The sequence below is a fragment of the Nerophis lumbriciformis genome, linkage group LG09 (genome assembly GCF_033978685.3).
Source record: "Nerophis lumbriciformis linkage group LG09, RoL_Nlum_v2.1, whole genome shotgun sequence".
NCBI lineage: Eukaryota > Metazoa > Chordata > Actinopteri > Syngnathiformes > Syngnathidae > Nerophis > Nerophis lumbriciformis.
This window is the reverse complement of record NC_084556.2, coordinates 55038307-55065477: the sequence shown is the minus strand read 5'-3', so window position 1 is coordinate 55065477 and position 27171 is coordinate 55038307. Positions and strand designations below refer to the sequence as shown.

Genomic DNA, 27171 nt, shown 5'->3' with positions numbered 1-27171 from the left:
CACTGCTCTAAAGGGTGAGCATGACTAAGGTGTATTATTACCCGTCTTGGTTAGAGATGTCCGATAATGGCTTTTTTGCCGATATCCGATATTGTCCAACTCTTAATTACCGATTCCGATATCAACCAATACCGATATATATACAGTCGTGGAATGAACACATTATTATGCCTAATTTTGTTGTGATGCCCCGCTGGATGCATTAAACAATGTAACAATGTTTTCCAAAGTAAATCAACTCAAGTTATGGGGAAAAAAAATGCCATGAGGAGGATGAGGTGGGCGGGGTTGAGGTGGGGGAGGGGGGGTGTTAGGGAGGTAGGGGTAGCGGGGGGGTGTATATTGTAGCGTCCCGGAAGAGTTAGTGCTGCAAGGGGTTCTGGGTATTTGTTCTGTTGTGTTTATGTTGTGTTACGGTGCGGATGTTCTCCCGAAATGTGTTTGTCATTCTTGTTTGGTGTGGGACCACAGTGTGGCGCATATTTGTAACAGTGTTAAAGTTGTTTATACGGCCACCCTCAGTGTGACCTGTATGGCTGTTGACCAAGTATTGTGTTTGAAAAGCCGTCGATATTATGTGATTGGGCCGGCACGCAAAGGCAGTGCCTTTAAGGTTTATTGGCGCTCTGTACATCTCCCTACGTCCGTGTACCACTCCGTACAGCGCCGTTTTAAAAAGTCATACATTTTACTTTTTGATACCGATAATTTCCGATATTACATTTTAAAGCATTTATCGGCCGATAATATCGGCAGTCCGATATTATAGGACATCTCTAGTCTTGGTGGTAACAAGCACCTTGCATTATTAACAGACTACTACGATATGTTTTCAAAAATCCCAAAAACTGCCATACTGCCCAGGTGACCTTTCCTGTTTTACTGCTTTCCCAAGCTTCTGATTGGACACAATGTGATGTGCATGTGTTGTCGTGTAGACAGAGACTGTTTTTCAACGACACTTGTGTGGATGGAAAGATTTTACAATGGGGAATTTTTGTATTATAAAAAAAAAAAATGCATGTGTCCATGTTTGTGTGGACATTCCCACTTTGATCTCGCGTCCTCTCTGCTTCTGCCAGAGTCACCTGAAGGCATCGGAGCACGCCGCTTACGTGAAGATGGTCAACTTTGATTATCATCAAAACGTGAGGGGCGGCAAGGCGGACAAACTGCACAGCGTGCTCAAACCTCAGCTCAGCAAATTTGTTGACGAGTGCGGCTTCTTTTACTACTCAGGGGAGATGGGCATCACCAGGTAACACACACACACACACACACACACACACACACGCCTCACTTTATTTACTATAGAACAGAACTTTATTGTCATTGCATTTTTTTCCAGTTCATAAAGCAACTTTGTTTTTTATCCTGATTAAGAGGAATGTTTGGACGGTGGAACGGTTGAAGTGGGTTGAAAAATGTGGGAGGAGTATCCATCCATCCATCCATCTTCTTCCGCTTATCCGAGGTCGGGTCGCGGGGGCAACAGCCTAAGCAGGGAAGCCCAGACTTCCCTCTCCCCGGCCACTTCGTCCAGCTCCTCCCGGGGGATCCCGAGGCGTTCCCAGGCCAGCCGGGAGACATAGTCTTCCCAACGTGTCCTGGGTCTTCCCCGTGGCCTCCTACCGGTCGGACGTGCCCGAAACACCTCCCTAGGGAGGCATTCGGGTGGCATCCTGACCAGATGCCCGAACCACCTCATCTGGCTCCTCTCGATGTGGAGGAGCAAAAGGGTCAAAGGGTTTGAAGGAAAGGGAATTCCTGGAATTTTTTTGAACTTGGAAAAATGATAGGTTGAATTTCTAGGATGAGTGGAATATGTTGAAGGTGGAATGGTTTGAGTCAGTTGAAAACTGCAAATTGTGGACGTTTAAAAAATTGACAATTCATTTTGAATGGGGAAAATGTCCCTGAAAATTGGGATTTCTTGGAAATCTAGGAATTTGTTTAAATTAGGGCTGCAACAACTAATCGATTAAATAGATTAAAATCGATTATTTATTTTTATTTATTATTTTTTATTTTTTTATTTTTTTAAATGTTTTATAAACCTTTATTTATAAACTGCAACATGTACAAACAGCTGAGAAACAATAATCAAAATAAGTATGGTGCCGGTATGCTGTTTTTTTCCCCAATAAAATACTGGAAAGGATAGAAATGTAGTTTGTCTCTTTTATCCGATTATTAATCGATTAATCAAAGTAATAATCGACAGATTAATCGATTATCAAATTAATCGTTAGTTGCAGCCCTAGTTTGAATTGTTGAAGAAGAGCACACAATTTTGAACAGGCTGAATATTTTGGAGTTGGAACGATTTGAATCGGATGAAAAATGTGGGAATTGTGGAACTTTGAAAAATTTCCCATTAATTTCAATGAGAATTACATGGAAATTTGGGAATTTCGGAAAGAGCGGTAATTTTTAGGAAATCAATGAAAGACTTGAATGTTCTGAATGAGTTGAAATGGTTGGTGTTGGAATTTTTCAAATCGGTCGAGAAATGGTATTCGGGAAAACTGGGAATTTTTTCCAGTTCAAAACACAACTTTGTTTTTTATCCTAATTAAGAGGAATGTTAGGACGGTGGATCGGTTGAAAAATGTGGGAGGAGTAGTCACCAGAAAAAAGGGTCAAAAAAGGGTTTGAAAGAAAGGGAATTCTGGGAATTCCTGGAATTTTTTTGAACTTGGAAAAATGATAGGTTGAATTTCCAGGATGAGTGGAATATGTTGAAGGTGGAATGGTTTGAATCGGTTGAAAAATGTGGAAGTGGTGGAAGTTTGAAAAATGGAAAATTAATTTTGAGTGGGGAAAATGTCCCTGAAAACTGGGAATTCTTGGAAATCCGGGTATTTTTTTAAATTGTTGAAGGAGAGCACACAATTTTGAACAGGCTCGATATTTTGGAGTTGGAGCGGTTTGAATCGGATAAAAAATGTGGGAATTGTGGAAGTTTGAAAAATGTCCAATTCAAATTTGGAAATTTTATGGAAATTTGGGAATTTTGGGAAAAGAAGGAATTTGTTAAAAGGGAAATGTTAAAAGACTTGAATGTTTTGAATGAGTTAAAATGATTGGTTTTGGAATTTTTCAAATCGGTCGAGAAATGTTGAAGTAGTAACATGTTGAGTTAAGAAATGGTATGGCTCTAATTGTCCATTCTGACTCTTAAATTGATCATAAGTTCGCTTTGCAGAGTGGAAAGCTTCTCTGAGATGTTACCCAATTTGCGATTGAATTCCGAGATAGTCAAAGTCTGAGTGCTCACAGCTCTGTCCAACCCATCCATCATCCCATTGGACTCCTTGAACAGATGTGTCGCTAGACCAGAGCAACCCTCAGTCCAATCAGCACATGACTTATTATCACAGTTCCAGATAGATAAATATTGTCAATATCTTCGACGGAAAGAACCGCCAGGAACAAGACTCCCCACTTCTCCCAAGAGTTCCTCATGTATCCAGCAGCAAATGTCCCGTCAGGACAGGCAGGTTTATCACAGCTGTTTATCTTTTTATGGAGGAATGTAGTTAATCAAAGTATTGACTTTGAATCGAGAATCGATTCTGAATCGAATCGTTTCCTCCAGGAATCTAATGGAATGGTATCGTGGGGGACCCAAAGATTCACAGCCCTCCTCCCTACCATGTGTGTCTCTTTAGGAGCCAGGGTGGCACCCTCAGGACCAACTGCCTGGACTGTTTGGACAGAACCAACAGTGTCCAAGCCTTCTTTGCGCTGGAGGTGAAGCACTTTGGACAGGCGTCCTCCTTCAGGTTGGTGTTTGTCCTAACCGTCCCGCTGCCTCCGCTCAGATGTTGCCGAAGCAGCTGGAGGAAATGGGTCTGACCGAGAAGCCGCAGCTGGTGGCCCGCTTTCAGGAGGTGTTCAGGACCATGTGGTCTGTTAACGGAGACTCCGTCAGCAAGATCTACGCGGGCACTGGCGCCCTGGATGGCAAGGCCAAGGTGCAACAAGCTGGCTCTTTACTAGAGATCGACCGTTTATCGGCGCTGATATTTGGCATTTTGACTAATATCGGTATCGGCCTCTTTTTGTCGGAATAGGCCTTTTTTTTTTTTTTTTTTTGCAATTTCAGCAGATACAATATATAAACATATGATACCAGTATTTAGTATTTAAAAATATAAATAATTTGCCTTTTTGCCAGATGTAGCCCAATTTTTGGGGGAATTAATTTGAATAATATTATGTCACTCGACATCCATTGCTTTCGGTCTCCCCTAGAGAGGGGGGGTTACCCACATATGCGCTCCTCTCCAAGCAGCCCTTTGAGACTTTTGTGATTTAGGGCTATATAAATAAACATTGATTGATTGATTGAAGAAGAAAAATACTCTCACTGTCAATAATTCTCCCCAAATTTGTTTTGAAATCTGACAGGGCATTTATTTAAGTTCTTGTGAGAATTTTCCCCCTTTCTCTCTTTCTAATGCAGTGCTGACTGTCTACAGTTCGTCTCCTCTGCTTACCTGTCAAAAATGCAATGTTTTGCCAGGAAATCCAGTTTTTGTTCTTCTTTCCTGGCATCTTTCTGATCCCGTTCTGTTATTTTTTCGCTACTGCAGCAATGGAGTCACTCGACAAACTCGTTAAAGGAGCGCCACGAGTTTCACATTCCGTGACTTTAATCAAATAACGTGACAGAGATGGATGGACATGAAGACGACAGAAAAGATAAATACCTTTGTGTAAATAAACAGATTATTATATAAGTAAAGAAGAGCAGGCAGCAGCTCACACATTCTCATACTTTCTGTAACATCCAGGAAGAAAATATGTCAAGCCATCTTGAAAAATGTCTCAACTATAATCTACGTGAAGGAGCTAGGAATTATTTTTTATTAAAATATTCACAATATTTTACAATGTCTTAAATTCTAAAGTGTTAAAATAAAATGGTATAAAATGGAGTAGATGAGTTATTATGATGTAGAGAAATGCCATATTTTGACCAATTTTAACAGGAGATTTTTCTGTATTTTGAAAAGTAAATGTTGATGCTCGTCTTAAGACACACCTAATAAATGTACCGTATTTTCCGCACTATAAGGCGCACCGGATTATAAGGCACACCTTCAATGAATGGCCTATTTTAAAACTTTGTTCATATATAAGGCGCACCGCATTATAAGGCGCATAGAATAAACGCTACAGTAGTGGCTGGGGTTACGTTATGCATCCCGTAGTTGCGAGACCTGTTGTGGCTCAATATTGGTCCATATATAAGGCGCACCAGATTATAAGGCGCACTGTCAGCTTTTGAGAAAATTGGAAGTTTTTAGATGCGCCTTATAGTGCGGAAAATACGGTAAATTAACTTAAACACAACATAAGGACCCATTACCTCCCTGCTTGGCACTCAGCATCAAGGGTTGGAATTGGGGGTTTAATCACCAAAAATGATTCCTGGGCGCGGCCATCCGCTGCTGCCCACTGCTCCCCTCGCCTCCCAGGGGGTGATCAAGGGTGATGGGTAAAATGCAGAGAATAATTTCGCCACACCTAGTGTGTGTGTGACAATCGTTGGTACTTTAACTTAATAAAACATTATGTCGCTACTGGTCCCACCTTTCCTAAAAAAAAATGTTTAAAAACTTTTACCGCAAATGAATCTCAGCTTCAAATATCGCTTATCGGCCTCCTTGACCACTAATAATCGGTATCAGCCCTGAAAAAAACCCCATAACCGGTCGATCTCTACTCTCTACACACACAAATATTGAGAACTTGTGACTTTGAGCTCTACTGGAGGTCGACAAATGTGTGCTGCAGTCTCTTATCTTTTGTGTGCTGTCTCTTTCTGCCGCCTTCTGGAATGCTCTGCATGTGTGGTAAGTTCCTGTTTGAGCTGTTGCTTTCCCCCCCGAGTCCCTTCATTCAGTTTTCGTGGCTTAAGCTGTTGTTATAAGCGGTATGGGATGGGCATTCTTCTTCAAGGCCCACAGTTTTCCGGTGTTGATAAATCTGGTGCTGATATCTTCTGATTCCCAAGTCCTATTCTTGTTATTGCAGGTTTCATTGATGTTCTTTGTCAGATAAAACAAGGACAATTTGATTTAAATCATCCACACATGTTAAAGGGGAACATTATCACAATTTCAGAATGGTTAAAACCATTAAAAATCAGTTCCCAGTGGCTTATTTTATTTTTGAAGTTTTTTTCACAATTTTACCCATCACGCAATATCCCTAAAAAAAGCTTCAAAGTGCCTGATTTTAACCATCGTTATATACACCCGTCCATTTTCCTGTGACGTCACATAGTGATGCCAACACAAACAAACATGGCGGAAAGAACAGCAAGCTATAGCGACATTAGCTCGGATTCAGACTCGGATTTCAGCGGCTTAAGCGATTCAACAGATTACGCATGTATTGAAACGGATGGTTGTAGTGTGGAGGCAGGTAGCCAAAACCAAATTGAAGAAGAAACTGAAGCTATTGAGCCATATCGCTTTGAACCGTATGCAAGCGAAACCCACGAAAACGACACGACAGCCAGCGACACGGGAGAAAGCGAGGACGAATTGGGCGATCGCCTTCTAACCAACGATTGGTATGTGTTTGTTTGGCATTAAAGGAAACTAACAACTGTGAACTAGGTTTACAGCATATGAAATACATTTGGCAACAACATGCACTTTGAGAGTGCAGACAGACCAATTTTCATCAATTAATATATTCTGTAGACATACCCTCATCCGCGCTCTTTTCCTGAAAGCTGATCTGTCCAGTTTAAGGGACGGTGTGAGCCAAGACATCCAGGGGGTTTAGCTCGCTCGTCTGCGGGAACAAACTGCCGCCATTGCTTGCCGTGCTAGCGAGGACCTTTGTCCCTGAATTGCTCACACACTCCGGCAGATTCAATGGGGGTCTGGCGGCAGATTTCTTTGACTTTATGGTTGGAAATGCATCTGCTTTGAGTGTCGCAGGATATCCACACATTCTTGCCATCTCTGTCGTAGCATAGCTTTCGTGGGTAAAGTGTGCGGAACAAACCTCCAATTTCTTGCCACTTTGGCATCTTTGGGCCACTGGTGCAACTTGAATCCGTCCCTGTTGGTGTTGTTACACCCTCCGACAACACACCGACGAGGCATGATGTCTCCAAGGTACGGAAAACAGTCGAAAAAATGGAAAATAACAGAGCTGATTTGACTCGGTGTTTGAGAAAATGGCGGATTGCTTCCCGATGTGACGTCACAACGTGACGTCATCGCTCCGAGAGCGAATATTAGAAAGGCGTTTAATTCGCCAAAATTCACCCATTTAGAGTTGGGAAATTGGTTAAAAAAATATATGGTCTTTTTTCTGCAACATCAAGGTATATATTGACGCTTACATAGGTCTGCTGATAATGTTCCCCTTTAACAAATCAAGGCATTATGTGCTGCTCTTGGCTTCTTTGGGTGGCGTGGGAATTACATCAGCTGTTTGCCCCTCAGTGGTTGGTTGGTTGGTTGAAGTGTGGCGCGCAGCAAATAATAAAGGTTGTGTCGTCCACCCACAGGCGGGAAAGCTGAAAGACGGCGCTCGCTCGGTGACGAGGACGATCCAGAACAACTTCTTTGACACGTCCAAGCAGGAGGCCATCGACATCCTGAGGCTGGGCTCCACGCTCAACAGCGACCTGGCCGACAAAGCTCGGGCCTTGCTCACCACTTCCAGTCTTTACGGTAATTCATCTAAGTGTCGCATCCATCAGAACCTCTGAAAAAGCGCGCATTAGAAGCGTTTAAAAAATATAGCTATTTTTGCTCCGATACCAAACATTAAATGAGTCTGATTGTCCTGAATTGGCGGCTATTTTGTGAGCTGAGTCATTGGAATGATTGACATAACACTGCTGCTCATTTATGCTAGGTTTGTGCTATAAAAACATTTGTTTGTGCTGTAAATATGTTTAAGTACAACGGGACCTCGATTTACTAACTTAATTGGTTCTTGGCCAAGGTTTGTAAATAGAAAAGTTTGTATTGTGAAGCAGATTTCTACATACACAATGTAAATACGAATAATGGGTTCCAGCCTTGCCTAAAGTCTGTATTTTAGAGAATGTTTGAACACAATCTAAAGGTTTTTAAGTACAGTGGAACCTCGATTTACAAACACAATTGGTTCTTGAGCAGAGTTTGTATAGTGAAGCTAATGTATACATCCACAATGTAAATATGAATAGTAGGTTGCTGCCTCGACTAAAGTCTGTATTTTAGAAAAGGTTTGTACAGAATATAAATCTTGATTTACAAACGTAATTGATTCTTGAACAGGGTTTGTACATGGGAAAGTTTGTACAGTGAATCACATTTCTTCTTAATCAATGTAAATATGACTAATAGGTTCCAGTTTTGACAAAAGTCTGTATTTTGTAAAAAGGTTTAAAACACAATACAAACGTTTTTAAGTACAGTGGAACCTCGATTTACGAACCCAATTGGTTCTTGGCCAGCGTTTGTAAATAGAGAAGTTTGTATAGTGAAGCTAATTTGTACATACACAATGTAAATATGAATCATAGGTTGCTGCCTCGACTAAAGTCTGTACTTTAGAAAAGGTTTGTACAGAATATAAAGGTTTTTAAGCACAGTGGAATCTTATTTGCAAACGTAATTGATTCTTGAACAGGGTTCGTACATGGGAAAGTTTGTACAGTGAATCACATTTCTTCTTAATCAATGCAAATATGACTAATAGGTTCTAGTTTTGACAAAAGTCTGTATTTTGGAAAAAGGTTTAAAACACAATATAAATGTTTTTAAGTTCAGTGGAACCTCGATTTACGAACCCAATTGGTTCTTGGCCAGCGTTTGTAAATAGAGAAGTTTGTCTAGTGAAGCTAATTTGTACATACACAATGTAAATATGAATAATAGGTTGCAGCCTCGACTAAAGTTTGTATTTTAGAAAAGGTTTGTACAGAATATAAAGGTTTTTAAGCACAGTGGAATCTTGATTTACAAACTTAATTGGTTCTTGCACAGGGTTCGTACATGGAAAAAAAATTGTACAGTGAGTCACATTTCTTCTTGATCAATGTAAATATAAATAAGTTCCAGTTTTGACAAAAGCTGTATTTTGGAAAAAGGTTTAAAACACAATATAAAAGTTTTTAAGTACAGTGGAACCTCGATTTACGAACCCAATTGGTTCTTGGGCAGGGTTTGTAAATAGAGAAGAGTGTATAGTAAAGCAGTTTTATACATACACAATGTAAATATGAATAATGGGTTGCAGCTTCGACTAAAGTCTGTATTTTAGAAATGGTTTGTACAGAATATAAAGGTTTTTAAGCACAGTGGAATGTTGATTTAGAAACTTAATTGATTCTTGAACAGGGTTTGTACATGGGAAAGTTTGTACAGTGAATCACATTTCTTCTTGATCAATGTAAATATGACTAATAGGTTCCAGTTTTGACAAAAGTCTGTATTTTGGAAAAAGGTTTAAAACACAATATAAATGTTTTTAAGTACAGTGGAACCTCAATTTACGAACCCAATTGGTTCTTGCACGGGGTTTGTAAATAGAGAAGTTTGTATAGTGAAGCTAATTTATACATACACAATGTAAATATGAATAATAGGTTGCTGCCTCGACTAAAGTCTGTACTTTAGAAAAGGTTTGTACAGAATATAAAGGTTTTTAAGCATAGTGGAATCTTATTTGCAAACGTAATTGATTCTTGAACAGAGTTTGTACATGGAAAAGTTTGTACAGTGAATCACATTTCTTCTTAATCAATGTAAATATGACTAATAGGTACCAGTTTTGACAAAAGTCTGTATTTTGGAAAAAGGTTTAAAACGCAATACAAACGTTTTTAAGTACAGTGGAACCTCGATTTACGAACCCAACTGGTTCTTGGCCAGCGTTTGTAAATAGAGAAGTTTGTATAGTGAAGCTAATTTGTACATACACAATGTAAATATGAATAATAGGTTGCTGCCTCGACTAAAGTTTGTATTTTAGAAAAGGTTTGTACAGAATATAAAGGTTTTTAAGCACAGTGGAATCTTGATTTACAAACTTAATTGGTTCTTGCACAGGGTTCGTACATGGAAAAGTTTGTACAGTGAGTCACATTTCTTCTTGATCAATGTAAATATGACTAATAGGTTCTAGTTTTGACAAAAGTCTGTATTTTGGAAAAAGGTTTAAAACACAATATAAAAGTGTTTAAGTACAGTGGAACCTCGATTTACGAACCCAGTTGGTTCTTGGGCAGGGTTTGTAAATAGAGAAGAGTGTATAGTAAAGCAGTTTTCTACATACACAATGTAAATATGAATAATGGGTTGCCGCCTCGACTAAAGTCTGTATTTTAGAAAAGGTTTGTACAGAATATAAAGGTTTTTAAGCACAGTGGAATCTTGATTTACAAACTTAATTGATTCTTGATCAGGGTTTGTACATGGAAGAGTTTGTACAGTGAATCACATTTCTTGTTAATCAATGTAAATATGACTAATAGGTACCAGTTTTGACAAAAGTCTGTATTTTGGAAAAAAGTTTAAAACACAATATATAAGTTTTAAGTACAGTGGAATCTCGATTTACGAACCCAATTGGTTCTTGGGCAGGGTTTGTAAATAGAGAAGTGTGTATAGTAAAGCAGTTTTCTACATCCACAATGTAAATATGAATAATGGGTTGCTGCCTCGACTAAAGTCTGTATTTTAGAAAAGGTTTGTACAGAATATAAAGGTTTTTAAGCATAGTGGAACCTTGATTTACAAACTTAATTGGTTCTTGCACAGGGTTTGTACATGGAAACATTTGTACAGTGAATCACATTTATTTTTAAACAATGTAAGTATGAATAATAAGTTCCAGCCTCGACTAAAGTCTGTATTTTGGAGAAGGTTTAAAACACAATATAAAGGTTTTTAAGTACAGTGGAACCTCGATTTACGGACTTAATAGTTCTTGAACAGGGTTTGTAAATAGAAAACTTTGTATGGTGAAACAATTATCTTCATAAACAATGTAAATATGGATAACGGGCTTCAGTTTCGACAAAAGTTTGTATTTTAGAGAAGGTTTGACCAGAATGTAAAGGTTTTTAAGTACAGTGGAACCTCGATTTAGAACCTAATAGGTTCTTGAACAGGGTTCGTAAATAGAAAAGTTTGTATAGTGAATCAAATTTTTTCATAAACAATGCAAATATGAATAATGGGTTCCAGTTTCGACAAAAGTTTGTATTTTAGAGAAGGTTTGACCAGAATGTAAAGGTTTTTAAGTACAGTGGAACCTCGATTTAGAACTAAATAGGTTATTGAACAGAGTTTGTAAATAGAAAGGTTTGTACAGTGAATCACATTTTTTCTTAAACAATGTAAGTATGAATAATAGGTTCCAGTTTCGACTAAAGTCTGTATTTTAGAGGTTTGATCAGAATGTAAAGGTTTTTTAGTACAGTGGAACCTCGATTTACAACCTAATAGGTTCTTGAACAGGGTTCGTAAATAGAAACGTTTGTATAGTGAATACATTTTTTTTTTATAAACAATGTAAACATGAATAATGGGTTCCAGTTTCGACTAAAGTCTGTATTTTAGAGGTTTGATCAGAATATAGAATACTGCTGTACTGTTTATCAAACATAACAAGCGGGTGATGAATCAACTTTCTCTTAATTAACAAGCTAGAACAACAACAAGAAGCTAAACTATCCTGCATGCGCTGCGCTGCCAACGCACACAGAAGTCCCTTGGGTGCCCTCACAAACGATCAGCAATCACAAAAATCCTTAACTTTAACAACCAAGTTGCTGCAACATTTTAAAAAAGTCAAATCCACTTCCACTAAACAAGAGTAGCTCTTGTTAATAAATAAGTCTACTTTCCAGAAATGTCCTGTGTCATCACAATTAAAAACTTGCTGTGGTACAAAGCCTGCGTTGATGATTTTTTGGTAATTCTGAGCGTCATTAATGTACTCCTCGCAAAGTCTTTTTTTTTTTTTTTTAATTCCACAGCAATTCTCCCCTTCTTTCTACGCCCGTCTGTTGTCTTTTGGGGACACATTGAGTCAGCAAAATGCTTTTTGTCTGCAGGCGGGACACAACATGTCTGCTCAGGTGTCTTGTTCTACTGTCATCTAACGTGCCCTTCTCTTCCTTCTCTCCACGCCCGCAATCTTAAGTCACTGAGCCCGTCTTGCAATCAGGTACAGTAACTGATCCCGCCCCCAGGGGGCGGAGCCTTTCATCCCCCGTCCCCTCATTTGTGTCCATCGTGCTGTTCAATGGTTCCAGCTTCTGCACTTATGGGAAGTTAATTGAGAAGTGAACCATTGCCAATGTTCCTTATTCTAGTGTAAAGTGCATGTGGTGTGTTCGTGACATCATGCTTTATCCCTTCACCGCCTCACCGGGAAAAAAAAAACGATACGACTTTTTACAAAAGTGTCTTCCCTTCTTGGTGTTTTCCCACAGCCTCCCCCAGGGTGCTGCTGGGAATGTGTCAGAACTTCCACAAGTACACGCGGCCCAAACAGATCCGCGTGTGCGTCGGCACCTGGAACGTCAACGGCGGGAAACAGTTCCGCAGCATCGCCTTCCGCAACCAGACTCTCAACGATTGGCTGCTGGACGCGCCCAAGATCGCGGGCGTCCCCGAGTTTCAAGGTGTGTGGTTCTTGCCCTAATGACTGTGTCTTCAATCAGTTGTTAGCATCAATCAATCAATGTTTACTTATATAGCCCTAAATCACAAGTGTCTCAAAGGGCTGCACAAGCCACAACCACATCCTCGGTTCAGATCCCACATCAGGGCAAGGAAAAACTCAACCCAGTGGGATGACAATGAGAAACCTTGGAGAGGACCGCAGATGTCCCCCCCCCCCAGATGTCCATAGTGGATCTAACATAATAGTGTGAGAGTCCAGTCCATAGTGGATCTAACATAATAGTGTGAGAGTCCAGTCCATAGTGGATCTAACATAATAGTGAGAGTCCAGTCCATAGTGGATCTAACATAATAGTGTGAGAGTCCAGTCCATAGTGGATCTAACATAATAGTGAGAGTCCAGTCCATAGTGGATCTAACATAATAGTGAGAGTCCAGTCCATAGTGGATCTAACATAATAGTGTGAGAGTCCAGTTCATAGTGGATCTAACATAATAGTGTGAGAGTCCAGTCCATAGTGGATCTAACATAATAGTGTGAGAGTCCAGTCCATAGTGGATCTAACATAATAGTGTGGGAGTCCAGTCCATAGTGTATCTAACATAATAGTGAGAGTCCAGTCCATAGTGGATCTAACATAATAGTGACAGTCCAGTCCATAGTGGATCTAACATAATAGTGAGAGTCCAGTCCATAGTGGATCTAACATAATAGTGAGAGTCAGTCCATAGTGGATCTAACATAATAGTGTGAGAGTCCAGTCCATAGTGGATCTAACATAATAGTGTGAGAGTCCAGTCCATAGTGGATCTAACATAATAGTGAGAGTCCAGTCCATAGTGGATCTAACATAATAGTGTGAGAGTCCAGTCCATAGTGGATCTAACATAATAGTGAGAGTCCAGTCCATAGTGGATCTAACATAATAGTGAGAGTCCAGTCCATAGTGGATCTAACATAATAGTGTGAGAGTCCAGTCCATAGTGGATCTAACATAATAGTGTGAGAGTCCAGTCCATAGTGGATCTAACATAATAGTGAGAGTCCAGTCCATAGTGGATCTAACATAATAGTGAGAGTCCAGTCCATAGTGGATCTAACATAATAGTGTGAGAGTCCAGTCCATAGTGGATCTAACATAATAGTGTGAGAGTCCAGTCCATAGTGGATCTAACATAATAGTGTGAGAGTCCAGTCCATAGTGGATCTAACATAATAGTGTGAGAGTCCAGTCCATAGTGGGTCTAACATAATAGTGAGAGTCCAGTCCATAGTGGATCTAACATAATAGTGAGAGTCCAGTCCATAGTGGATCCAACATAATAGTGTGAGAGTCCAGTCCATAGTGGATCTAACATAATATCGTGAAAGTCCAGTCCATAGTGCATCTAACCTAATAGTGAGAGTCCAGTCCATAGTGGATCTAACATAATAGTGTGAGAGTCCAGTCCATAGTGGATCTAACATAATATTGTGAAAGTCCAGTCCATCGTGCATCTAACATAATAGTGAGAGTCCAGTCCATAGGGGATCTAACATAATAGTGTGAGAGTCCAGTCCATAGTGGATCTAACATAATAGTGTGAGAGTCCAGTCCATAGTGGATCTAACATAATAGTGTGAGAGTCCAGTCCATAGTGGATCTAACATAATAGTGAGAGTCCAGTCCATAGTGGATCTAACATAATAGTGTGAGAGTCCAGTCCATAGTGGATCTAACATAATAGTGTGAGAGTCCAGTCCATAGTGGATCTAACATAATAGTGTGAGAGTCCAGTCCATAGTGGATCTAACATAATAGTGAGAGTCCAGGCCATAGTGGATCTAACATAATAGTGTGAGAGTCCAGTCCATAGTGGATCTAACATAATAGTGTGAGAGTCCAGTCCATAGTGGATCTAACATAATAGTGTGAGAGTCCAGTCCATAGTGGATCAAACATAATAGTGTGAGAGTCCAGTCCATAGTGGATCTAACATAATAGTGAGAGAGTCCAGTCCATAGTGGATCTAACATAATAGTGTGAGAGTCCAGTCCATAGTGGATCTAACATAATAGTGAGAGTCCAGTCCATAGTGGATCTAACATAATAGTGTGAGAGTCCAGTCCATAGTGGATCTAACATAATAGTGTGAGAGTCCAGTCCATAGTGGATCTAACATAATAGTGTGAGAGTCCAGTCCATAGTGGATCTAACATAATAGTGTGAGAGTCCAGTCCATAGTGGGTCTAACATAATAGTGAGAGTCCAGTCCATAGTGGATCTAACATAATAGTGAGAGTCCAGTCCATAGTGGATCCAACATAATAGTGTGAGAGTCCAGTCCATTGTGGATCTAACATAATATCGTGAAAGTCCAGTCCATAGTGGATCTAACATAATAGTGTGAGAGTCCAGTCCATAGTGGATCTAACATAATAGTGTGAGAGTCCAGTCCATAGTGGATCTAACATAATAGTGTGAGAGTCCAGTCCATAGTGGATCTAACATAATAGTGAGAGAGTCCAGTCCATAGTGGATCTAACATAATAGTGTGAGAGTCCAGTCCATAGTGGATCTAACATAATAGTGAGAGTCCAGTCCATAGTGGATCTAACATAATAGTGTGAGAGTCCAGTCCATAGTGGATCTAACATAATAGTGAGAGTCCAGTCCATAGTGGATCTAACATAATAGTGTGAGAGTCCAGTCCATAGTGGATCTAACATAATAGTGTGAGAGTCCAGTCCATAGTGGGTCTAACATAATAGTGAGAGTCCAGTCCATAGTGGATCTAACATAATAGTGAGAGTCCAGTCCATAGTGGATCTAACATAATAGTGTGAGAGTCCAGTCCATAGTGGATCTAACATAATAGTGAGAGTCCAGTCCATAGTGGATCTAACATAATAGTGTGAGAGTCCAGTCCATAGTGGATCTAACATAATAGTGTGAGAGTCCAGTCCATAGTGGGTCTAACATAATAGTGAGAGTCCAGTCCATAGTGGATCTAACATAATAGTGAGAGTCCAGTCCATAGTGGATCTAACATAATAGTGTGAGAGTCCAGTCCATAGTGGATCTAACATAATAGTGTGAGAGTCCAGTCCATAGTGGATCTAACATAATAGTGTGAGAGTCCAGTCCATAGTGGATCTAACATAATAGTGTGAGAGTCCAGTCCATAGTGGGTCTAACATAATAGTGAGAGTCCAGTCCATAGTGGATCTAACATAATAGTGAGAGTCCAGTCCATAGTGGATCCAACATAATAGTGTGAGAGTCCAGTCCATAGTGGATCTAACATAATATCGTGAAAGTCCAGTCCATAGTGCATCTAACCTAATAGTGAGAGTCCAGTCCATAGTGGATCTAACATAATAGTGTGAGAGTCCAGTCCATATTGGATCTAACATAATATTGTGAAAGTCCAGTCCATCGTGCATCCAACATAATAGTGAGAGTCCAGTCCATAGGGGATCTAACATAATAGTGTGAGAGTCCAGTCCATAGTGGATCTAACATAATAGTGTGAGAGTCCAGTCCATAGTGGATCTAACATAATAGTGAGAGTCCAGTCCATAGTGGATCTAACATAATAGTGTGAGAGTCCAGTCCATAGTGGATCTAACATAATAGTGAGAGTCCAGTCCATAGTGGATCTAACATAATAGTGTGAGAGTCCAGTCCATAGTGGATCTAACATAATAGTGTGAGAGTCCAGTCCATAGTGGATCTAACATAATAGTGTGAGAGTCCAGTCCATAGTGGATCTAACATAATAGTGAGAGTCCAGGCCATAGTGGATCTAAAATAATAGTGTGAGAGTCCAGTCCATAGTGGATCTAACATAATAGTGTGAGAGTCCAGTCCATAGTGGATCTAACATAATAGTGTGAGAGTCCAGTCCATAGTGGATCAAACATAATAGTGTGAGAGTCCAGTCCATAGTGGATCTAACATAATAGTGAGAGAGTCCAGTCCATAGTGGATCTAACATAATAGTGTGAGAGTCCAGTCCATAGTGGATCTAACATAATAGTGAGAGTCCAGTCCATAGTGGATCTAACATAATAGTGTGAGAGTCCAGTCCATAGTGGATCTAACATAATAGTGTGAGAGTCCAGTCCATAGTGGATCTAACATAATAGTGTGAGAGTCCAGTCCATAGTGGATCTAACATAATAGTGTGAGAGTCCAGTCCATAGTGGGTCTAACATAATAGTGAGAGTCCAGTCCATAGTGGATCTAACATAATAGTGAGAGTCCAGTCTATAGTGGATCCAACATAATAGTGTGAGAGTCCAGTCCATTGTGGATCTAACATAATATCGTGAAAGTCCAGTCCATAGTGGATCTAACATAATAGTGTGAGAGTCCAGTCCATAGTGGATCTAACATAATAGTGTGAGAGTCCAGTCCATAGTGGATCTAACATAATAGTGTGAGAGTCCAGTCCATAGTGGATCTAACATAATAGTGAGAGAGTCCAGTCCATAGTGGATCTAACATAATAGTGTGAGAGTCCAGTCCATAGTGGATCTAACATAATAGTGTGAGAGTCCAGTCCATAGTGGATCTAACATAATAGTGAGAGTCCAGTCCATAGTGGATCTAACATAATAGTGAGAGTCCAGTCCATAGTGGATCTAACATAATAGTGAGAGTCCAGTCCATAGTGGATCTAACATAATAGTGTGAGAGTCCAGTCCATAGTGGGTCTAACATAATAGTGAGAGTCCAGTCCATAGTGGATCTAACATAATAGTGAGAGTCCAGTCCATAGTGGATCTAACATAATAGTGTGAGAGTCCAGTCCATAGTGGATCTAACATAATAGTGTGAGAGTCCAGTCCATAGTGGATCTAACATAATAGTGACAGTCCAGTCCATAGTGGATCTAACATAATAGTGAGAGTCCAGTCCATAGTGGATCTAACATAATAGTGAGAGTCCAGTCCATAGTGGATCTAACATAATAGTGAGAGTCCAGTCCATAGTGGATCTAACATAATAGTGAGAGTCCAGTCCATAGTGGATCTAACATAATAGTGAGAGTCCAGTCCATAGTGGATCTAACATAATAGTGTGAGAGTCCAGTCCATAGTGGATCTAACATAATAGTGTGAGAGTCCAGTCCATAGTGGATCTAACATAATAGTGTGAGAGTCCAGTCCATAGTGGATCTAACATAATAGTGTGAGAGTCCAGTCCATAGTGGGTCTAACATAATAGTGAGAGTCCAGTCCATAGTGGATCTAACATAATAGTGAGAGTCCAGTCCATAGTGGATCTAACATAATAGTGTGAGAGTCCAGTCCATAGTGGATCTAACATAATAGTGAGAGTCCAGTCCATAGTGGATCTAACATAATAGTGAGAGTCCAGTCCATAGTGGATCTAACATAATAGTGTGAGAGTCCAGTTCATAGTGGATCTAACATAATAGTGTGAGAGTCCAGTCCATAGTGGATCTAACATAATAGTGTGAGAGTCCAGTCCATAGTGGATCTAACATAATAGTGTGGGAGTCCAGTCCATAGTGTATCTAACATAATAGTGAGAGTCCAGTCCATAGTGGATCTAACATAATAGTGACAGTCCAGTCCATAGTGGATCTAACATAATAGTGAGAGTCCAGTCCATAGTGGATCTAACATAATAGTGAGAGTCAGTCCATAGTGGATCTAACATAATAGTGTGAGAGTCCAGTCCATAGTGGATCTAACATAATAGTGTGAGAGTCCAGTCCATAGTGGATCTAACATAATAGTGAGAGTCCAGTCCATAGTGGATCTAACATAATAGTGTGAGAGTCCAGTCCATAGTGGATCTAACATAATAGTGAGAGTCCAGTCCATAGTGGATCTAACATAATAGTGAGAGTCCAGTCCATAGTGGATCTAACATAATAGTGTGAGAGTCCAGTCCATAGTGGATCTAACATAATAGTGTGAGAGTCCAGTCCATAGTGGATCTAACATAATAGTGAGAGTCCAGTCCATAGTGGATCTAACATAATAGTGAGAGTCCAGTCCATAGTGGATCTAACATAATAGTGTGAGAGTCCAGTCCATAGTGGATCTAACATAATAGTGTGAGAGTCCAGTCCATAGTGGATCTAACATAATAGTGTGAGAGTCCAGTCCATAGTGGATCTAACATAATAGTGTGAGAGTCCAGTCCATAGTGGGTCTAACATAATAGTGAGAGTCCAGTCCATAGTGGATCTAACATAATAGTGAGAGTCCAGTCCATAGTGGATCCAACATAATAGTGTGAGAGTCCAGTCCATAGTGGATCTAACATAATATCGTGAAAGTCCAGTCCATAGTGCATCTAACCTAATAGTGAGAGTCCAGTCCATAGTGGATCTAACATAATAGTGTGAGAGTCCAGTCCATAGTGGATCTAACATAATATTGTGAAAGTCCAGTCCATCGTGCATCTAACATAATAGTGAGAGTCCAGTCCATAGGGGATCTAACATAATAGTGTGAGAGTCCAGTCCATAGTGGATCTAACATAATAGTGTGAGAGTCCAGTCCATAGTGGATCTAACATAATAGTGTGAGAGTCCAGTCCATAGTGGATCTAACATAATAGTGAGAGTCCAGTCCATAGTGGATCTAACATAATAGTGTGAGAGTCCAGTCCATAGTGGATCTAACATAATAGTGTGAGAGTCCAGTCCATAGTGGATCTAACATAATAGTGTGAGAGTCCAGTCCATAGTGGATCTAACATAATAGTGAGAGTCCAGGCCATAGTGGATCTAACATAATAGTGTGAGAGTCCAGTCCATAGTGGATCTAACATAATAGTGTGAGAGTCCAGTCCATAGTGGATCTAACATAATAGTGTGAGAGTCCAGTCCATAGTGGATCAAACATAATAGTGTGAGAGTCCAGTCCATAGTGGATCTAACATAATAGTGAGAGAGTCCAGTCCATAGTGGATCTAACATAATAGTGTGAGAGTCCAGTCCATAGTGGATCTAACATAATAGTGAGAGTCCAGTCCATAGTGGATCTAACATAATAGTGTGAGAGTCCAGTCCATAGTGGATCTAACATAATAGTGTGAGAGTCCAGTCCATAGTGGATCTAACATAATAGTGTGAGAGTCCAGTCCATAGTGGATCTAACATAATAGTGTGAGAGTCCAGTCCATAGTGGGTCTAACATAATAGTGAGAGTCCAGTCCATAGTGGATCTAACATAATAGTGAGAGTCCAGTCCATAGTGGATCCAACATAATAGTGTGAGAGTCCAGTCCATTGTGGATCTAACATAATATCGTGAAAGTCCAGTCCATAGTGGATCTAACATAATAGTGTGAGAGTCCAGTCCATAGTGGATCTAACATAATAGTGTGAGAGTCCAGTCCATAGTGGATCTAACATAATAGTGTGAGAGTCCAGTCCATAGTGGATCTAACATAATAGTGAGAGAGTCCAGTCCATAGTGGATCTAACATAATAGTGTGAGAGTCCAGTCCATAGTGGATCTAACATAATAGTGAGAGTCCAGTCCATAGTGGATCTAACATAATAGTGTGAGAGTCCAGTCCATAGTGGATCTAACATAATAGTGAGAGTCCAGTCCATAGTGGATCTAACATAATAGTGTGAGAGTCCAGTCCATAGTGGATCTCACATAATAGTGTGAGAGTCCAGTCCATAGTGGGTCTAACATAATAGTGAGAGTCCAGTCCATAGTGGATCTAACATAATAGTGAGAGTCCAGTCCATAGTGGATCTAACATAATAGTGTGAGAGTCCAGTCCATAGTGGATCTAACATAATAGTGAGAGTCCAGTCCATAGTGGATCTAACATAATAGTGTGAGAGTCCAGTCCATAGTGGATCTAACATAATAGTGTGAGAGTCCAGTCCATAGTGGGTCTAACATAATAGTGAGAGTCCAGTCCATAGTGGATCTAACATAATAGTGAGAGTCCAGTCCATAGTGGATCTAACATAATAGTGTGAGAGTCCAGTCCATAGTGGATCTAACATAATAGTGTGAGAGTCCAGTCCATAGTGGATCTAACATAATAGTGTGAGAGTCCAGTCCATAGTGGATCTAACATAATAGTGTGAGAGTCCAGTCCATAGTGGGTCTAACATAATAGTGAGAGTCCAGTCCATAGTGGATCTAACATAATAGTGAGAGTCCAGTCCATAGTGGATCCAACATAATAGTGTGAGAGTCCAGTCCATAGTGGATCTAACATAATATCGTGAAAGTCCAGTCCATAGTGCATCTAACCTAATAGTGAGAGTCCAGTCCATAGTGGATCTAACATAATAGTGTGAGAGTCCAGTCCATAGTGGATCTAACATAATATTGTGAAAGTCCAGTCCATCGTGCATCCAACATAATAGTGAGAGTCCAGTCCATAGGGGATCTAACATAATAGTGTGAGAGTCCAGTCCATAGTGGATCTAACATAATAGTGTGAGAGTCCAGTCCATAGTGGATCTAACATAATAGTGAGAGTCCAGTCCATAGTGGATCTAACATAATAGTGTGAGAGTCCAGTCCATAGTGGATCTAACATAATAGTGAGAGTCCAGTCCATAGTGGATCTAACATAATAGTGTGAGAGTCCAGTCCATAGTGGATCTAACATAATAGTGTGAGAGTCCAGTCCATAGTGGATCTAACATAATAGTGTGAGAGTCCAGTCCATAGTGGATCTAACATAATAGTGAGAGTCCAGGCCATAGTGGATCTAAAATAATAGTGTGAGAGTCCAGTCCATAGTGGATCTAACATAATAGTGTGAGAGTCCAGTCCATAGTGGATCTAACATAATAGTGTGAGAGTCCAGTCCATAGTGGATCAAACATAATAGTGTGAGAGTCCAGTCCATAGTGGATCTAACATAATAGTGAGAGAGTCCAGTCCATAGTGGATCTAACATAATAGTGTGAGAGTCCAGTCCATAGTGGATCTAACATAATAGTGAGAGTCCAGTCCATAGTGGATCTAACATAATAGTGTGAGAGTCCAGTCCATAGTGGATCTAACATAATAGTGTGAGAGTCCAGTCCATAGTGGATCTAACATAATAGTGTGAGAGTCCAGTCCATAGTGGATCTAACATAATAGTGTGAGAGTCCAGTCCATAGTGGGTCTAACATAATAGTGAGAGTCCAGTCCATAGTGGATCTAACATAATAGTGAGAGTCCAGTCTATAGTGGATCCAACATAATAGTGTGAGAGTCCAGTCCATTGTGGATCTAACATAATATCGTGAAAGTCCAGTCCATAGTGGATCTAACATAATAGTGTGAGAGTCCAGTCCATAGTGGATCTAACATAATAGTGTGAGAGTCCAGTCCATAGTGGATCTAACATAATAGTGTGAGAGTCCAGTCCATAGTGGATCTAACATAATAGTGAGAGAGTCCAGTCCATAGTGGATCTAACATAATAGTGTGAGAGTCCAGTCCATAGTGGATCTAACATAATAGTGTGAGAGTCCAGTCCATAGTGGATCTAACATAATAGTGAGAGTCCAGTCCATAGTGGATCTAACATAATAGTGAGAGTCCAGTCCATAGTGGATCTAACATAATAGTGAGAGTCCAGTCCATAGTGGATCTAACATAATAGTGTGAGAGTCCAGTCCATAGTGGGTCTAACATAATAGTGAGAGTCCAGTCCATAGTGGATCTAACATAATAGTGAGAGTCCAGTCCATAGTGGATCTAACATAATAGTGTGAGAGTCCAGTCCATAGTGGATCTAACATAATAGTGTGAGAGTCCAGTCCATAGTGGATCTAACATAATAGTGACAGTCCAGTCCATAGTGGATCTAACATAATAGTGAGAGTCCAGTCCATAGTGGATCTAACATAATAGTGAGAGTCCAGTCCATAGTGGATCTAACATAATAGTGAGAGTCCAGTCCATAGTGGATCTAACATAATAGTGAGAGTCCAGTCCATAGTGGATCTAACATAATAGTGAGAGTCCAGTCCATAGTGGATCTAACATAATAGTGTGAGAGTCCAGTCCATAGTGGATCTAACATAATAGTGTGAGAGTCCAGTCCATAGTGGATCTAACATAATAGTGTGAGAGTCCAGTCCATAGTGGATCTAACATAATAGTGTGAGAGTCCAGTCCATAGTGGGTCTAACATAATAGTGAGAGTCCAGTCCATAGTGGATCTAACATAATAGTGAGAGTCCAGTCCATAGTGGATCCAACATAATAGTGTGAGAGTCCAGTCCATTGTGGATCTAACATAATATCGTGAAAGTCCAGTCCATAGTGGATCTAACATAATAGTGTGAGAGTCCAGTCCATAGTGGATCTAACATAATAGTGTGAGAGTCCAGTCCATAGTGGATCTAACATAATAGTGTGAGAGTCCAGTCCATAGTGGATCTAACATAATAGTGAGAGAGTCCAGTCCATAGTGGATCTAACATAATAATGTGAGAGTCCAGTCCATAGTGGATCTAACATAATAGTGAGAGTCCAGTCCATAGTGGATCTAACATAATAGTGTGAGAGTCCAGTCCATAGTGGATCTAACATAATAGTGAGAGTCCAGTCCATAGTGGATCTAACATAATAGTGTGAGAGTCCAGTCCATAGTGGATCTAACATAATAGTGAGAGTCCAGTCTATAGTGGATCTAACATAATAGTGTGAGAGTCCAGTCCATAGTGGGTCTAACATAATAGTGAGAGTCCAGTCCATAGTGGATCTAACATAATAGTGAGAGTCCAGTCCATAGTGGATCTAACATAATAGTGTGAGAGTCCAGTCCATAGTGGATCTAACATAATAGTGTGAGAGTCCAGTCCATAGTGGGTCTAACATAATAGTGAGAGTCCAGTCCATAGTGGATCTAACATAATAGTGAGAGTCCAGTCCATAGTGGATCTAACATAATAGTGTGAGAGTCCAGTCCATAGTGGATCTAACATAATAGTGTGAGAGTCCAGTCCATAGTGGATCTAACATAATAGTGTGAGAGTCCAGTCCATAGTGGATCTAACATAATAGTGTGAGAGTCCAGTCCATAGTGGGTCTAACATAATAGTGAGAGTCCAGTCCATAGTGGATCTAACATAATAGTGAGAGTCCAGTCCATAGTGGATCCAACATAATAGTGTGAGAGTCCAGTCCATAGTGGATCTAACATAATATCGTGAAAGTCCAGTCCATAGTGCATCTAACCTAATAGTGAGAGTCCAGTCCATAGTGGATCTAACATAATAGTGTGAGAGTCCAGTCCATAGTGGATCTAACATAATATTGTGAAAGTCCAGTCCATCGTGCATCTAACATAATAGTGAGAGTCCAGTCCATAGGGGATCTAACATAATAGTGTGAGAGTCCAGTCCATAGTGGATCTAACATAATAGTGTGAGAGTCCAGTCCATAGTGGATCTAACATAATAGTGTGAGAGTCCAGTCCATAGTGGATCTAACATAATAGTGAGAGTCCAGTCCATAGTGGATCTAACATAATAGTGTGAGAGTCCAGTCCATAGTGGATCTAACATAATAGTGTGAGAGTCCAGTCCATAGTGGATCTAACATAATAGTGTGAGAGTCCAGTCCATAGTGGATCTAACATAATAGTGAGAGTCCAGGCCATAGTGGATCTAAAATAATAGTGTGAGAGTCCAGTCCATAGTGGATCTAACATAATAGTGTGAGAGTCCAGTCCATAGTGGATCTAACATAATAGTGTGAGAGTCCAGTCCATAGTGGATCAAACATAATAGTGTGAGAGTCCAGTCCATAGTGGATCTAACATAATAGTGAGAGAGTCCAGTCCATAGTGGATCTAACATAATAGTGTGAGAGTCCAGTCCATAGTGGATCTAACATAATAGTGAGAGTCCAGTCCATAGTGGATCTAACATAATAGTGTGAGAGTCCAGTCCATAGTGGATCTAACATAATAGTGTGAGAGTCCAGTCCATAGTGGATCTAACATAATAGTGTGAGAGTCCAGTCCATAGTGGATCTAACATAATAGTGTGAGAGTCCAGTCCATAGTGGGTCTAACATAATAGTGAGAGTCCAGTCCATAGTGGATCTAACATAATAGTGAGAGTCCAGTCCATAGTGGATCTAACATAATAGTGAGAGTCCAGTCCATAGTGGATCTAACATAATAGTGTGAGAGTCCAGTCCATAGTGGATCTAACATAATAGTGTGAGAGTCCAGTCCATAGTGGATCTAACATAATAGTGACAGTCCAGTCCATAGTGGATCTAACATAATAGTGAGAGTCCAGTCCATAGTGGATCTAACATAATAGTGAGAGTCCAGTCCATAGTGGATCTAACATAATAGTGAGAGTCCAGTCCATAGTGGATCTAACATAATAGTGAGAGTCCAGTCCATAGTGGATCTAACATAATAGTGAGAGTCCAGTCCATAGTGGATCTAACATAATAGTGTGAGAGTCCAGTCCATAGTGGATCTAACATAATAGTGTGAGAGTCCAGTCCATAGTGGATCTAACATAATAGTGTGAGAGTCCAGTCCATAGTGGATCTAACATAATAGTGTGAGAGTCCAGTCCATAGTGGGTCTAACATAATAGTGAGAGTCCAGTCCATAGTGGATCTAACATAATAGTGAGAGTCCAGTCCATAGTGGATCCAACATAATAGTGTGAGAGTCCAGTCCATTGTGGATCTAACATAATATCGTGAAAGTCCAGTCCATAGTGGATCTAACATAATAGTGTGAGAGTCCAGTCCATAGTGGATCTAACATAATAGTGTGAGAGTCCAGTCCATAGTGGATCTAACATAATAGTGTGAGAGTCCAGTCCATAGTGGATCTAACATAATAGTGAGAGAGTCCAGTCCATAGTGGATCTAACATAATAGTGTGAGAGTCCAGTCCATAGTGGATCTAACATAATAGTGAGAGTCCAGTCCATAGTGGATCTAACATAATAGTGTGAGAGTCCAGTCCATAGTGGATCTAACATAATAGTGAGAGTCCAGTCCATAGTGGATCTAACATAATAGTGTGAGAGTCCAGTCCATAGTGGATCTAACATAATAGTGTGAGAGTCCAGTCCATAGTGGATCTAACATAATAGTGTGAGAGTCCAGTCCATAGTGGATCTAACATAATAGTGAGAGAGTCCAGTCCATAGTGGATCTAACATAATAGTGTGAGAGTCCAGTCCATAGTGGATCTAACATAATAGTGACAGTCCAGTCCATAGTGGATCTAACATAATAGTGAGAGTCCAGTCCATAGTGGATCTAACATAATAGTGAGAGTCCAGTCCATAGTGGATCTAACATAATAGTGAGAGTCCAGTCCATAGTGGATCTAACATAATAGTGAGAGTCCAGTCCATAGTGGATCTAACATAATAGTGTGAGAGTCCAGTCCATAGTGGATCTAACATAATAGTGACAGTCCAGTCCATAGTGGATCTAACATAATAGTGACAGTCCAGTCCATAGTGGATCTAACATAATAGTGACAGTCCAGTCCATAGTGGATCTAACATAATAGTGAGAGTCCAGTCCATAGTGGATCTAACATAATAGTGAGAGTCCAGTCCATAGTGGATCTAACATAATAGTATGAGAGTCCAGTCCATAGTGGATCTAACATAATAGTGTGAGAGTCCAGTCCATAGTGGATCTAACATAATAGTGAGAGTCCAGTCCATAGTGGATCTAACATAATAGTGAGAGTCCAGTCCATAGTGGATCTAACATAATAGTATGAGAGTCCAGTCCATAGTGGATCTAACATAATAGTGTGAGAGTCCAGTCCATAGTGGATCTAACATAATAGTGAGAGTCCAGTCCATAGTGGATCTAACATAATAGTGAGAGTCCAGTCCATAGTGGATCTAACATAATAGTGAGAGTCCAGTCCATAGTGGATCTAACATAATAGTGAGAGTCCAGTCCATAGTGGATCTAACATAATAGTGTGAGAGTCCAGTCCATAGTGGATCTAACATAATAGTGACAGTCCAGTCCATAGTGGATCTAACATAATAGTGACAGTCCAGTCCATAGTGGATCTAACATAATAGTGACAGTCCAGTCCATAGTGGATCTAACATAATAGTGAGAGTCCAGTCCATAGTGGATCTAACATAATAGTGAGAGTCCAGTCCATAGTGGATCTAACATAATAGTATGAGAGTCCAGTCCATAGTGGATCTAACATAATAGTGTGAGAGTCCAGTCCATAGTGGATCTAACATAATAGTGAGAGTCCAGTCCATAGTGGATCTAACATAATAGTGAGAGTCCAGTCCATAGTGGATCTAACATAATAGTATGAGAGTCCAGTCCATAGTGGATCTAACATAATAGTGTGAGAGTCCAGTCCATAGTGGATCTAACATAATAGTGAGAGTCCAGTCCATAGTGGATCTAACATAATAGTGAGAGTCCAGTCCATAGTGGATCTAACATAATAGTGAGAGTCCAGTCCATAGTGGATCTAACATAATAGTGAGAGTCCAGTCCATAGTGGATCTA

General features: G+C 40.1%; 1 protein-coding gene across 5 annotated transcripts in view; it reads left to right on the top strand.

Moving 5' to 3' along the window:
• Positions 1-27171, top strand: part of synj1 (synaptojanin 1) — an 85564-nt gene that overhangs the window by 33148 nt on the left and 25245 nt on the right. For 4 of the 5 annotated variants that reach the window (XM_061962845.2, XM_061962841.2, XM_072913858.1 and 1 more), the window contains 6 exons: positions 1083-1258; positions 3675-3756; positions 3828-3980; positions 7547-7712; positions 12184-12207; positions 12476-12667. In XM_061962845.2, the coding sequence (XP_061818829.2) occupies positions 1083-1258; positions 3675-3756; positions 3828-3980; positions 7547-7712; positions 12184-12207; positions 12476-12667 (793 nt within the window). The remainder of the gene's footprint in view (positions 1-1082; positions 1259-3674; positions 3757-3827; positions 3981-7546; positions 7713-12183; positions 12208-12475; positions 12668-27171) is intronic. The other variant, XM_061962843.2, reaches the window with a different exon arrangement.